The sequence below is a fragment of the Phalacrocorax aristotelis genome, chromosome 6 (genome assembly GCF_949628215.1).
Source record: "Phalacrocorax aristotelis chromosome 6, bGulAri2.1, whole genome shotgun sequence".
Classification (NCBI taxonomy): domain Eukaryota; kingdom Metazoa; phylum Chordata; class Aves; order Suliformes; family Phalacrocoracidae; genus Phalacrocorax; species Phalacrocorax aristotelis.
In genome coordinates, this window is record NC_134281.1 from 11,024,498 (window position 1) to 11,039,314 (window position 14,817).

The following is a 14,817-nucleotide window of genomic DNA, read 5'->3' on the forward strand; positions in this document are numbered from 1 at the left end:
ATGAAGGGGTGTGCGTGTGTACTAGACATCCCAGAAGAATTAATCTGTGACATGAAAGTCACAGTAGGGCTGGTTCTGCTGGATGTCATCACTCCCCACAACAAAGCAAGCGGGGCTGTACCCTCAGTTACGTCCCTGCACCTTCGCACCCTTGGCTACAGTCGCACAGCACGGCCCGGGGGCAAACGCAGCCCCTTCAAACGTAATGTCACCTCAGCCACCGAAATGAGGCAACCAGACCCCACCTCTGCTCCAAACGCTGTAACAGACCCCGAGGAGGAGCAGAAATTACAACTTACTCAGCCAGAAGGCACAAGGCCTCCCTCAGAGCGGCCCGAGTCCGAGCCGAGCCGAGCCGAAGCCCGGGCACCGACTGCCGCCCGCCGGTACGGCCACCAGGAGCCCCGGCAGGCTGCAGGAGCACGAACCGCCTCACGGAAGGGAGGAGAAAGCCGCACAACTGCCGGCTCGCTGCAGGAGACCCGGCAACGGCGGCCCCGCCACATCCCCACCGGCGGGGCTGCCCCACGGTGGAACCGCCGCTCCCGGGGCCCCGCCGCCCCCCCCCTCCAAGCACCGCACCAGCGACCCCGGCCCCGCCAAGGCCCCAGCCCACCCCGCAGCTGCCCCGGGCCCTGCCCCCGCTCCCCTCGGCCCCGCTCCTGCCGGGCTCGGCCACCCGCAGGCCCCCGCCCGGCCCCGCTCCCTGCCGCGCCGCCCGTGCCCCGGCCCCGCGAGTATCGGGCAACCCCCCTAGCCGTTACCCGGCTCCCCGCGCCCTCCCCGCCGGCACCGGCCGCTCCCGCCGCCCCCCGCGGCCCGGCCTGCCCGCTGGCCGGCGCGGCTCACCGTGTGGGAGTGCAGGCTCTGGCTCGCCTCGATCTGCGCTGTCAGCGGCACCGTATCGTCCAACAACACTTTACCGGGCGGCGGCTTCTCCATGAAGGCCATACCGGGGCGGGAAACGGGAACCCGGCGCCGCCAACCTGCTTCCCGGGGCAGCTCCCGCCGCCGCCGCTGCCGCTGTCAACACGGCAGCACCGCGACGCCGCCGGGCCTTAGCGCCGCCGCCCGCCCGCCCGCCAGGGGGCGCCGTGCCGCGGCCGCTCGGGGCAGGCCCGGCTTCGCGCCACGGTTCCCGCCCCCGGCGGCGGGGCGGTGCGATACAGTGCGGCCCAGCCCGGGCCCAGTAACGGGGAAGGAGGCTGGGGGGCCGGCAGAGCGCAGGTGGCCCCCGCCGCTCCGGTAGCACGGTAGCTTCGGCGAGGGCTGCGGGGAGGTGATTAGCCTCGAGACGCTGCCGGTCCCCGCGGAGAGACACTTAAAAGGGCCGGCGCACTTGCTGCACTTCACCTCTTGGGGGTGGGTGCGGGGGTGTAGTTAAAAGATAATAAATCAAAGACCAACCAGTATCTTGTACTCAGTTTGTAGACTGTAGCTTCGGGGTTTGTTTTCTTTCTTTTTGGCAAAACGCACATGAAGTTGCTGTTAAATTGAGTTCCACAACCTAACTTTCATTGTAGAAGACTCTATTCCAACACAATTCAGCACTTGGGAACCTACTGCCCGCTGAACGCTTGCCCGCATTTCCTTTTGTCTTTTTACACCCTGTACAGGAATTTATCTCATATAAGACGTTGTAAGACTGCAAGAGCTTGAGTTTGTCATACGCTTCAGTTATCATGAATAGCCTCATCTCTCTGTCTTGCAGCTTGATATTGACAGGAAAACAAGCTGTGGGCTGTGGTTAAGCAGCTAAACCTCAGGCTGGAACAGCACTCTTTCCAACCTACTCCTTCTACTGTAACCCAGCAGGTCAGATACAGATTCGATTCTTTTTAACAGGCGTTAACATGACAACTTCCCATCTAGAGGGGCAGGTGAACAAGGAACAAGGGAAGGAGCATGCCTGCATTGAGAAACGACGTACAGCAAAAGTCAGCGATCTCATCGGGCAGTGACCCACGGCAGAAGAAAAGGAAACGGGAAGTAAAGCAACTCCTAGACAAAAGATAAGAAAAGCTCTTGCTAAGTACTCATTCCATGCTGTGAGCAGGCCAAACCCTGTGCTTCAAAAATAGAGGACATACTGAAGTCAAACAGCTTAAACATTACCCCTCCCTCTGATCCAGTTTGACTTAACTCCTGGGGTTTGTTGTTAGTGTGGCTGCATTTACAAGTAAGACATCACATCCAGACACCATAACTGTTTTACCAGTAGCTTTCATCACAGTTTGAGGACAAACTCTCTTTTCATAGCAAACAACTTTTGAAGTTATTTGCAGCCAAGTAAAGTTATGAATGCATTTCTGCTGCAGAGAAGATGGAGAGATAACGTTTTGCCAGAAAAACGTACAAGCCACCAATTAAAGACAGCCTGTACTTTTACTCCCCATCGTTTTCTTAGTGTAGAATACTCTTACGTTGGTACTAAAATAATTTAACCCGGATGATTTACTAGTCAATTTACCAAAAGCCTACCTTACCAGCAACCAAGGTACTTTCAGTGGGCAAAGGGGAATACACACTCACACAAACAAGCAGAGAGAACCCACACAGCGCTCAAAAAAACTGCCCCTGCTTGTCTTGCCCACAGGAGCGTAAGGAGGCAATAAATACAAGCAGTGACAATATAGCTTTTTAAAAGCCTCCTTTACTCTGCTTCTGGGAGGCAAGTTTCAGAGGCATTTATCATTAAAGGTAAATTTTTGTTTGTTTATAATCAGGTTTTGTAAAGTATCTCAAAAATTGAAAGTATTACGAGAGCCACATCTCCAGCTGTATCAGGCAGAGTATATTGTTGAGTGAAGGCCAAATACTTCTTATTTGCAGAGCTAAGGAAGGCTTTACTAGCTAGAATGTTGCAAAAGAGCATCCTGCACCAACATCCGCTAGAGCTGCCATGGAGGTTACCACAGATCTTTCAGTACGTGTGTGTCAGTACCTCCACTTCTGCTTGTTAAACACACAGCATCACCCTTCCCCACCAGTACTTGTTAGCAACATAACAACTTTGTAAAGAGTGAACAAGTTTGAACTGAACACAGCTAGCTTGATTTTGCCGAAAAGAACAGCCTCAGTATAAGCCCCGCCACTCCAGACTTTCCCTTGTGGCACGTCTAAGCGTGCCACTTCGGTCACAGTCAGTGCCTAGTTCCATTGATTTCATCTTGGGAGTATGCAGGGAAAAATGAAAAGCTCTAAGTTTAACACAGTTCCATCAAGATTAAGTCTTTGTGCTGCCTTTGAAACATTTTGAAGGTTTTTTTTTGTTGCAAATTTACTGGATTAAGTGACGGCATGTAAAAAGACAGTCAAAACCAAGGTACATTTCTGACCTTTACTATAAAGTAGCATAGGATCAACAGCTCTAACTGTCTGACACCATGACTTTCACCATCCCTTCCATAACAGTCTTTCCACTTTCTTTGACTTTACACGATACTGAAATGTGTGCAACAGAACCCTTTAGTCGTTTAACTTCCGCTGCAGCTATGACTTCTTCACCAGTATACAAAGGAGCTGGAAATCTGATCTCTTGGGAAAGAAATATACAACCTTGACCAGGCATTTTAGTACCCAGCACTGCAGAAATAAGTCCATTGATCAAAACTCCATGTACAATAATTCTCCCAAACCTAGATTTCTTTGCAAAATCTTCATTTAAATGCAAAGGATTTGTGTCACCTGTTAAATCAGAAAAAGTAACAACATCATTCTGTGTGAAAGCTTTGGTAAGTTCAGCTTTGTCTCCAACTTTTATGTGTAAATTCTGAAGGAAGGAACGTCCAAGCAGGTATTTGATAGCTGTTAGCTTTGGCAAGGCTCTTTGTTGGAAATCGCCTCCAGAAATTCCATGCCTGAAGGGCTGCAACATCTCAAACAACTTCTGCTTCATACAACCAAACCAACAACTTCATTCAGTCCAAGACTAGATCTCTACTGTTGCCAGATAACGCAAGAAGGAATGGAGATGCCTAGTTTGGGGGAAGAAAAAAAAAAACCAAAACAACACAACAAACCATAAAGCAAGAAACAAACTAAAACATTAAAAAAAATCACCATCAAATGCATTCAAAGTTGAAAATACTTAAATTTCCCTTTTACATAGATTATTAAAAATTTAGAGCTATGCCGGAGCAGATTTTTGTTAAGCCATGGCTTCAGAGACAAAGAATCCTTAGAACTCATTTTATTAAGTGGTATCCTCTGGAAAAAAAAATAAGCTCTGGAAGTGAATATCCATGCGTGCATTTTTAAACAAGGTCAGTCAACAGTGACTCTTAGAAAGGGAAGAAATGGGGTATGGGAAGTAAAGGATTGGACCAAGGTGTGGGCCAAGAACAAAACTTTCCAGAAATTATTTTCTTGCACAGATATTAATGAGATCAAGACTGCTCGTTTGAATGAAACCATAAAGCAAGGAGACAGCCACCTCTGGCATGTTTTTCAAGATTTATTATGAGAATTGCTTACACTCAGGCCTACACACCTGCACTGAGAAGCATTTTAATCCCAAACCAAGATGTTTTTGCATCTAGGCCATCTTTCTATGAATCGGCAGTGAGCTCAGCTAGCCAGCCAACCTCAGAGTGTGAACTGATACTTGGGGGAAGCCATCCAGCCCCACAGGGCTTTACCTGCAGCACTCGAAAGGCACACCTCCTGTTCTGGTAGAAGCCCATCAGTGTTAGAGCACTCCACAGCTTGACAAGGCCACTAAGTAAAAAGAAAACAAAATATATTAATAAAATTTGGTTTTCTCAGTTTTCCTGCAGCATAAACATCCTGAATAAAAACATGTTACGTCAAGAGTAATGAAACCTTAACTGAGTTTAACAGCAGGTAGTTGCATCAATGAGTCCTAGTAGCAATACTCTGCCCTGAAGGGTTATTGCAATAACTGTAGTCTCTTGTCCTTGACATAGAGATACACGTACTGTAACCTTTTCAAGTTCACCTTACCGGCCCTGTTCTTGTTTCCTCTCTGCCTTTAAGCACCTTCTTCCCCTAAATCACCTGCAGTTGTCTTCACCATTTAAATGCAGTAACCATTCCCATCTTTACTATAGAAAGAGATTTAAAGCCATACATTTCGATGGTGCTTAGCTCCTTTCAGACCATTCTGTTTTAAAGCAGGAATAATGTACTGATGCATGTAGGTTACCAAATCTTAGTGAAGTTTTATTTATTTTCTGCATACATACATCTGTAAGTTAGGCTTAATTCTTCAAAGACTGTTCTTAGCTTGAGAGTTCCATTTTCTTATGAAAAATATTTTCATGGCAGTATCTGAAGTGTGTGCCTACTGTACCTTACCTGCTAATAACTCTTAATATAGCAGACAGAGTTTTTTCCTCATATGTTAAGACATCAACAGGCAAAGCTGCTCCAACCTATGAAAAAATATGTTCTTTAACAAGTACAGTGGTTTATAAGCAAGTGAACTCACTACCAGCACGTGGCATCATTACAGGTATTACAGTTATGCTTGAATCTCACGAGTGCTTCAGCTACACCACCACTGGATTTTATCCAGCACCCTTCCACTCAGGGCTCTTCAGACAGAGGCCACTTTCAGTTCCACATTACTGCTCGAGAAACAGGGACCCAGCAGCGACGCGACTTGCTTAAAGCCACACAGCAATACCATAAACACAGCAAGAACAGTCCTGCGGAATTCCCCATCCCAGAAGCTGTTCCCTTCCCACGGTTCTCCTTTTAAAACCTCACTACGGCGGAAGCATCAACACCCACATTCCTACAGCCAGATATGCTGCAGCCACTTGGCTACAGAAGCCAAGCCCAGACATACAACCACAGCATTATTAGGAACAAGTTACAGCGCGGGCTGGGGAGCAGGTAACGGGTTAACAGAGAGGCAGACCGGAGAGACCTGCCCTGCCCCGCATGCCCCCGCCTCCAGCCTGCCCACCCCGACCCTCGGCCCCGCTGTCCCCTCCCGCCCCGCGGCGGGCGGGCTGACCCGAAAGAGAACCGGCCGCTCCCACAAGGCGCTCCCGAGCCAAGCCGAGCCCAAGGCCGCGGGAAGAAGCGCGGCCCCGTCCCACCTCTCCGTGCAGCTCCCTCAGCGCTGACACCACCAGCTGCTTGAACTGCGCGACACTGGGCCGGGCCCCGCCGTCCGGCAGCTCCCTGCGGGGAAGCAGAGCAGAGGGCAGGATGACGGGACGCCGCTGGGGCGCGGGGCGCGGCGCGTTGCGGCACACTCACAGGCGGACGCGCAGGTAGTGGTGCTCGGCCGCGGCCCGCAGCACCCGCCGCTCGAAGGCGGCGGCCGGCGGCTCAGCTCCCGCCATGCGCCCCACAGGCCCCGCGCCGCCGCGCGCCCCCGCCGAGCCAATGGGGCGGCGCGGAACCTCCCGGGCTCCTACGGCGGCCCGGGAGGGTCAGCTCCCCGCGGTCCGCCCCGGCGTCGCCATGGCAACCGAGGCCTGCCGAGGCGGGAAACCTTTTCCGCGTGAGGAAGCCAACGAGTAGTCCTCGGGTCTGAAATTAATGTCTGTGAAGCTGCGGGAACAGATGGTGTTTGCGAGTGCTGCATGCTAGCTTTTACCTTCAGGAAGGCAAATATTGAATGCTCCCCAATAAACATGCTCTCAGAGAGGGACTAGCAGAGTCACACTTCCCTTTCCCCTTCAAAACAAATTATGTTGCTCCTGATGCAGTTCATGGTGGGGTGTGTTGTCTGGCACCATAACGCCAAGGGCACCGTGTTATCCTAGAAACTGTGTTGAGTACACACAACAAACAAATTTGAGAAGTACACAGAAGCATGTTTTTGCATCTCACAGGTCAAGACCCAGTTGAGGAGATAATACAATTTCAGTACCAGAATGAATGCTTATAGCTGATCTGAATATCGGAGTGAAATACATCCTTCAGAGAGAAACAGCAGAAAGGATGGAAGCATCTTTGATCTGCCAAAATAATGGAACATCATCCTCAGGATAAGAACTTGACAGAACCTTACTTCTTTAAATAAGAATATTCACCCCATCAGGGTAGCACTGCAGTAGCCTAACACCCCTCCAGTGTGCTTGGGTTAGAGCCCAACTCACGGGACACCATTTGTATTTCCATCAACCTGCTCAGTCTGTGCAAAGGAACTCCAGAGTTCAAGATGTTTTCTCTATTTGGCCCCAGGCTTTTTTCTCTGCCCCAGGGGGAGCCCGGCCTCCTGTATCACGGGCCCAACAGGCTTTGGCCTCAAGCCCGAGCATGCTGGCAGCCTACTGGAGTGTCAGGCTGTGAAGGACACATCTCCCTCTCTTCTACAGGCACTGATCTGTTTTCATCTTCCTACTGCTGATGTAGCACAAAGCCTGGAGAGAGACTGTTTGCATCAGCTAAAGCCCTTGGTGATTTTAGAGGTATTCAGAAGAAAACAGCCACATATGTCACAAAAGCCTCCCCAAGAGGTTATCTAATCCACTCATGCCTCAGACAGATACTGTAAGCATTCAGCAGAGCTAGTTTACAACCGTTAAAAAAAAAAGAAAAAAAAAACAAACCAAGATTTAGTGCTGGAAGATTCCACGCTCCCCCAAACAGTCTATTCCAGACAGATCTTTCCAATGCTTAATCAACAGTTTCCCTGCTGTGGCTTATGCCCCATATTAATAGGCCTGTCCTAATCACTGTGGGATCCTTGTTAAAATCTTTCATATATTTGAATATTCCCTGCCCCCTTTTCCCCAATCATCCTTTCCATAGAAAAAAATAAATCCCAGTTTTTCCCCTATCCTCCTGTAACATGTAACATTTTCTAGATTTTTATCCTGCTGCTGCCCTCTGGCCCTTTCAGGTGTCAAAATCTTGAGTTAAAGTGCCCAAAGCTGAAGTACTGCATTCTGGCAGAGGCTTTCTTATGATTAGCACCACAATCCCCCACACACCCCCCAGACAAATTTGAAAACTGTAAATAAAATACTGTTTAGAAACAAAACTTCAGCAAAAGCAAATACTGGGTATTTGAACAGGCAATTTCATATGTACCAAAGTCATTTTCAAATTGTTAGTTAGGTTGAAAAAAGGCAGCTTGACACATAAAATGCAGCAGCTGTAGGTGTAGGCCAGCAAGAGACCTTCAGGAATATTGTGTTTCTCCTAGGAACTGAGAGCCAGTTAGCACAGTGCTCAAAGAGTAAATCAGTTCTACGATAATTTGGCAGACATATCAGAGCAGCCAGTTTTATTGGGAGCAACAGTATCGACAGAAATTGGTATTACTTTTAAGATATTAGTAAAATTTTATCACCAAACAGCAAAACTTGGTGGTCGGGTAACATATAAATCTTTTTGTTATTGCACCAGGGTGAGTTCTCTGTAAGGCTCTGATAACAGAAGCAACAGTACCTCGGGCACCCTGAGTAAATCACATCAGCTGCTCTAACATCCACTCCTGATGTAAGCACTGGGGGAGGTTGTGTCAGCTGCAGTAAGTCAATAAAGAATACACACAGGATTGTACAGGAAGGCTGGACACACCATGTCAGTTTTTTATTAACCAAAAGTGATGCTGAACCCCAGAGTGGTTTAACTTGTTAAAACCACATGTTTATATGGCAAGTATTTTTCCTTCATGTTCAACACTATAGTGCAAGAATGAAACTTCGCAGCTGTTCATCCTTTGAGAATCAAGTACTAAATGTAAAATGAATTAAAAATAAGGGTCCCTCAATGAATCAATTAAAAAAAACATTTAAATCAAAAGAACAGATCAATTTTAAGAACTGTCTTACGAAATTCTCCCAAGTGAAAGACCTTTAAAAGCACTTGGAGCCTTGAGGTAGCAACTTTATGCAGAATTTAATCCCCCTTCTGCCTCACAGAGCAGAGGAAAATTAGTAGCGCATTATTAGCTCCAGCCAGCTAAGCAGAGTTGAGTGTTCTCCTGTGAGGTTAGTGACTTTCTCTTGTGTCTTGAAATAGTAGTGTAGTGCTGCAGACCACCAGGAGGAAATCCACAAGGAAGGCCTCTTGAAATAAAATATATGGTTTGAAAAAGTTAAAATAATCAGCAATAACATCACAACAAATATTATCTGGAGTGAAAAAAACCAAAGTGTTTGTATTTTGGCAAGACTAGTTTACAAATACAGGTCAAGAACAAGAGTCCGCTTTCAGCCAACGGAAAAGAATGGAAGTGACATTCAAAGGGGTTTCGGTTTTTGCCCTCTGTGCAAAATTGCACTTTGCTTTTAAAGTTTTAAGTTTTGCACTTTTTTTCTAAAAGGAGAGCACTTTTGCCCTTTTTTGTTCTTTCACATTGTGAAACCTGTGCTGTGACATTAAACAGAAATACCACATGCCAGGATATTTGACCACTGAAAGCTCCTCTCACTGACTTCACAACAATCACAAGCAGGGGATCACAAACAGGAGACTCTTTTCCTCTAAGTCTCAAAGACACTATCCTCTTTGCCCACTTTGCTGCTGAGTTCTTTTATTAAAAACTAGATCTCTCTCTACTGCCAATTTCACAGACTCCACAGCAGACTTCCTGAACACTGAGCAGTAACAATGAAAAACCTGGGCTTGCCCTCCACAACAATAGCGATGAACAGTCCTAGTGAAAAGGAACGAGCTGAGACACAGTGACATGGGCAGATCGTTCCAAACAGGCGCCTCACTTCACTCCCTGATCTTGGTATCACCACTCACATGCTTTCGGACTTTGCTCATTGCTTATGCTTTAACCAGATACCTGGCAATGTTGAGTGTATTTTACTACAAGCTTCTCTCACTATCTTCATGCTCCAAAATTGTACAGAACAGGTCACCAGACCAAACTAATCAGGCACATTGCAAATTATAGCTTTTAATTAGACAAGCCTTCTTACAGGCTCATTCCCTTCCAGCTCAAGGTCAGGTTGCCTCTTTACACCACAGCATGGTGTCACACAGATCCTGGATACAGGATGGCATTGCCCAGTATGCCTTTGCTTCAGGGAGTCTAGGGAAAGGTTAAACTTCTGAACTTCTTGCTCACATGGGATCCCAATCTCTTGAATTTTTGTTTTCATAATTTCCTTCGACTTCTAGAAGCCATCAAATCCTCCCTTCCGGGCAGAATTACCTTAAGAATCCAACATCAGTCTTGCCTGTTTTTTTGGTTAAGCTTCAGAACAACTGCCAATGTTTGCATATACTAAGGTATACAGTCCTGTCCTGCAGAGAACCAAAGACTGTAAGAACCAGAATCCACCTGTAAGGCAGCCCAACCTGCCAGGTTCCTCTGGATAAAGGAGAGGATATTCCACCTGGGATCAATAAAGGCCAGCTGATGATTATTCACAGCAAGTCCCTCTAGCTCACCTGACAGTTTGGGCAGCACAGAAACTCATACTGTTTTGATGACCAGTTTATATCTGGTTTTCAGGACAGTCACAAGCTGGCTTCAAAAAGATTTTCATCTTGCAGCCCAAAGTATGTTAAAGTTCTACCTGTTACCAATGCAAGGACCTGATAAGCCTGTTTTTTCTTTTTTTTTGGTCTTGTTTTTTGATTGTTGGTTTGTTTTAGTTTGTTGGGGTTTTTGTTTGTTTTGGGTTTGGGGGGTTTTTGTTTGGTTTTTTTTATTCTGTAATCAAAAGAATGATTTTGTCTTTGGTGTTAAACCTTGGAAGCATGAATGAAGTACCTGCTGCTTCTTTGGCTGTAATTTACAACAAAAACCCAGCCAAGTAAAGCAAGGGAAATTCACTGTTCTAAAATACATGCAGCTAGAATAGCCACTAGACATCACAACCAGGACTTTAATAATATGGAAACACCTAGTTCAGTGGTGTCTATTACAAATTATTTGCATTATATAAAATATTACTCCAATTACAGTAACTGGACAACAGCCATTCAAACTTATCAAGTTTCCATCTTACTCATATTGCAGAAACTGGGAGGAGCTCATCCATTTAGGGAAAATAAATTGTCCAGAAATCAACTTAGAGTTGCAGCTAAGCATCTTGTGCCTTAGAGAAATGTCCACTGTGATAACTAGAAGCAGGAATTCAATATTAGCATCCTTCTATTCTTGCTCACGTGGCCATGAATAAAAAGAACAGGTTCTGTTACACTAGCATCCACAATTAAAGTTTTATAACCCCATAACACACCAGTAAGTTTTGCATGAGCTGCAGAAGAATGCAAATTCAAAGGGTCACTAGATTTATTACCTACAAATTCAATGTCTTAATATAAATATTCTGTTTGTACACCATAAAAATGTCCTCCTTATAGTCTGATTCTTATTTAGATAATACTCTGATAAAAATCTCAGCAGTATGCCAATTAAGGTCATTAAAGCTATAGTAATAGAATCTACCTAATAAATGCTGCAAATTTAACAGGTATTTTAGATACAAGATTAGCTTAGTAACCACCTAAACCAAAAAGACTCCTCAAACACACCAACTGCCTAGTTAGCAAAGACATTTGCTTTACAAAGTCAAATGTTGCCAACTTCTGAAAAGTTTAGCAAATCAATGTGGTATTTGGAAGCATCCAAGTGTCTAATGAAGTTAGAATACTGTGAAATGTTAGGACAGGGGGAAAGCTCCTGTAAACAAGTACAGAAGTAGTCTTCATTTAAATTACAAAACATTCACCTCCTTAAAAAGCTTTAAAACTGACCCAGTCAACAACAGCGCCCTGGGAAATCTAGCAGTATAAAGGATCTCTGTAGGCAAGAGAAGGTCATATATTGTGATCTCACCACCATAAAAGGTACTCACTGTCAGGAACAAGGAGCATATTTGGGGAGATGACAATTATGACAACTTTAGGCCATTTGATCTGAACCACTGCACTTATTTTGGGCAGCACAGAATAAAACAATTTTCTTTGCTGCTCAGAAAACATTTAAAATATACTAATGCTTCATTTTCTGCATTTTGTTGCTAAGCAGACTCTCCCATGTCCCCAGCTTGGTTTACTTGGTTTAAAGAGCTATAATACCTGCTGCTTTCAGCAGGTGGAAGAAAAATTCAGTGTCACCTTATTAATTGGCTCCATTGATATTTTAAGTTCAAACCCAGATGCTACAATTAAAAGCAAATTTGACATTGTGTAAGGAACCCATCAGATGAAGATAAGCCTGTAAAAGGCTCATATTCCACAGGTTGCCTCTTCTGCAGAACAGGCAACCGCCCCCTACAGAATCTGATCTAAAAAATTATCCCAACAGTAACACCAGAAGGAAGGAGGCTTCTGTATCTTGCACACTTTGGGTTTCGTATCAGGCACTTGAACTGTTGGACAGATGCCATTCTGAACCAAGTAAGTGAACATAGGGTTAGAATCATCTTTAATCTAGGTCTAATAATGAAGTATCAGCAGCAAAGTGGAGGCAGGGAGTGAGCAATCCATCTGTGCTGAGACTTGTTTATGGTTTCTAAAATGCCCAAGAAGACAGCAGCAGTAACTGTTCCGTAGTGTCCGTTTTCCGTGTGAGTTGTGTTGCTGATAGGAGGCTTTTCTGTGTCTTGAACTAAGAAGGCATTGAGGTACCCTGTGCCTAATTCCCTGGATCCAACAGGTCCATGCTAGAGCCAAACATTGCCACCAGCTGCTCCTCATAATGTGTTATATTCCTCTTCATAATGTCCATGCAGGGTCCAAGCAACCTCTCAAATGCTTGCACATCCATGACTGCAAAGGAACAGAAGTGAAAACATTATTTGTCAGAAAGGATACCACATGCCAATCCATTTTTTGAACTCACAACACAGACCTCTAGTCCAACCCATTCAGGTTTGAGGCTTCAATAGAAGCCACAGAAACAGGAATCGTATTTCAGGTTTCCCTCTGCACTGTTACTTGGGGAAATGAGATTAATGAAATACACACCTGACCTCAAGAATAAATACAGAAGCCAAATACACACCACACTGGTGTTAAAAGATCACCTGAAAGCTGTGTGTGACAAACTGTAAACAAGAAGCTGATGCCACTTACCCCTTCAAAGAGTACAGGCCACACAAGCAGAAAAACTGCTGGAAGCAAGCAGCGGCACTTCTCAAACTTCAGCATGGAGATCTGCTCCAGCCCGTGCTCCTAGCTTCTCGTGTCTGACCACCAGTTACCAAAAGGCTGCTAGGTTTTGAATAGCTGCTGACTCAGGCACAGTTCACAAAACAAGCAAAGACCAGAAAAGGGTAGCTAGAGACACAGAACATGTGCTTACCTAAACATTTGACCTCCCCAACAGCATAGGCAGAGGCTGCTCTGGGTTTGTTGGTAACGAGTGCAAGCTCTCCAAAATACTGCCCTCTGTGACACCGGGCAATCTCCACTTCTTGGTTAGCTTCTTTACTCGTCATAGTCTGTTGAACAGTACATTTTAATTATTTGCATACAGTTCTGTCTTTGTACAAGATTGCAGCTAATCCCAGATATCCTACAGATGTGCAACAGCTCATTGGTTTAGGGCTTTTAAAGTAGCAAGTGCCAAGTCATGCTCTGTACTGGTGGAGCACCTTAACAGCATATTCAATTAGAAGTTTGATAAGAGAAGTGTATGTCAGCCCACACGTTTCCAGACTGGCAGATATTTACTGTTACAGCTTTCGGAACTGCTAGTACGTTAGCCTAACATGGGTTTTATGATGCATAGCTTGTTTTTCCCCAAGGCTGCTTCAGACTATATAGAGATCTGTTCACATGCCAATGTCTAGTATGTCGCTGGAGTTAATAGAACCCAGGTTTTGTAAGTTGCAGTTTTCAATAATCCTAGAAGAAAAGTTTCATCTCCACTCCTAAGGCCAGGGAGTATATCAGGTTGGTTTGCAGAGGAGCAGATATAAGCAAAAGAGTTTCCAACTTCAGTAAACTAACTTCTGGCCACTTCAGAACAGGTATGGGGATTTATAACCTATATCACATGAGTGACGATAATAAATACTTTAAGATATTATTTTATGATAAGTCAGGGTAGGCTTTTTCATACCACTTGTCTTAACCAATCAAATCAGGGACTGACCTAAAGCCTCATCGCCCAATTTGAACTCACCTTACTTTTAATCAAGATTTTTACTTCACCAGACTCTACAATGTAAAAACAATCTGCTTTATCGCCCTGTGAAGAGGAAAACATAAAACAAATTATTTTAGTTTACAGTAAAAGTATGTATAAATGGTATTAAAGCATTCACTCTGAACTAGGCCTTGTGCAGAAATCAAAAACACTCAAATTCTTAACATTAAAAGGTGACTGGCTAGGTAATATACTGGAGGAACCCACAGGGGAAGGAACTATTACTACACATTATTCAGTGAGAGGGCAGGTGGAAAGGAAAAAGCAAAGGAGATTGACAATATATAACAAAATCACTTAAGTGCAAATCTTCTGATCCTGCAGGAAGTATCCAATAGTTAGTGAAACTAAGGAGTGCCTAGAATTTCCAGAAGCAAGTTTTAATAAAACACCAATTTAGTGTCCACATTTCTAGATGTCGGTAGGAAGAAGGATCCATTAAACTAAGTATGAGCTCAGTCAATCCAGCCTGAAGTAGAGGGTGATGAGCAGAACCCAGGACAGTTGTATTTGAGGGGCATGAACAGAGAAAGTACGAGGAGAACAGCTTACAGAAAACAGAGTCCACAATACAAGCCATCTAGGTGAGGAATGACACAATGGCTGTGTAAAGGTAGTAAGAATGATAAGGAATAAAGGACTCAATAGCATCATGCCATTAAAGGAAAATAAGTCACATAGGACAAGTGGGAGAAAAGACTGATAGACATGTTATATCAAGTTCTAGAAAGACATCACAAGGTATTATTGTATAACTTGAG

At 45.1% G+C, this 14,817-nt stretch overlaps 4 protein-coding genes across 11 annotated transcripts in view; all 4 read right to left on the reverse strand.

Moving 5' to 3' along the window:
* PXK (PX domain containing serine/threonine kinase like) overlaps positions 1 to 1,091 on the reverse strand; it is a 37,813-nt gene extending 36,722 nt beyond the window's left edge. For 7 of the 8 annotated variants that reach the window (XR_012661014.1, XR_012661013.1, XM_075095839.1 and 4 more), the window contains exon 1: positions 850 to 1,091. Coding sequence is in view for 5 of the 8 variants with exons in the window: in XM_075095839.1 (XP_074951940.1) it covers positions 850 to 951 (102 nt within the window). In the remaining 3 variants the exon portion in view is untranslated. Of the gene's footprint in view, positions 1 to 299; positions 360 to 849 lie in introns of those variants that run through there. The other variant, XM_075095843.1, reaches the window with a different exon arrangement.
* Positions 1,092 to 3,326: 2,235 nt separating this feature from the next.
* Positions 3,327 to 3,898, reverse strand: HTD2 (hydroxyacyl-thioester dehydratase type 2). Its single transcript, XM_075095852.1, has one exon. It carries the CDS (start codon positions 3,896 to 3,898, stop codon positions 3,371 to 3,373), a length of 528 nt encoding a protein of 175 aa, XP_074951953.1. The 3' UTR covers positions 3,327 to 3,370.
* Positions 3,327 to 6,377, reverse strand: RPP14 (ribonuclease P/MRP subunit p14). Its single transcript, XM_075095853.1, has 5 exons — positions 6,235 to 6,377; positions 6,072 to 6,156; positions 5,320 to 5,396; positions 4,641 to 4,719; positions 3,327 to 3,977 (listed from the first exon to the last, which is right to left on the reverse strand). Exons 1-5 carry the CDS (start codon positions 6,318 to 6,320, stop codon positions 3,921 to 3,923), a joined length of 384 nt encoding a protein of 127 aa, XP_074951954.1. The 5' UTR covers positions 6,321 to 6,377; the 3' UTR covers positions 3,327 to 3,920.
* A 4,384-nt stretch (positions 6,378 to 10,761) lies between these two features.
* Positions 10,762 to 14,817, reverse strand: part of PRKAR2A (protein kinase cAMP-dependent type II regulatory subunit alpha) — a 73,231-nt gene continuing 69,175 nt past the window's right edge. Inside the window, exons 9-11 of the mRNA XM_075095846.1 lie at positions 14,033 to 14,098; positions 13,208 to 13,346; positions 10,762 to 12,672 (exon numbers count right to left, since the gene is read on the reverse strand). Coding sequence (XP_074951947.1) covers positions 12,539 to 12,672; positions 13,208 to 13,346; positions 14,033 to 14,098 — 339 coding nt within the window. The 3' untranslated portion in view covers positions 10,762 to 12,538. The remainder of the gene's footprint in view (positions 12,673 to 13,207; positions 13,347 to 14,032; positions 14,099 to 14,817) is intronic.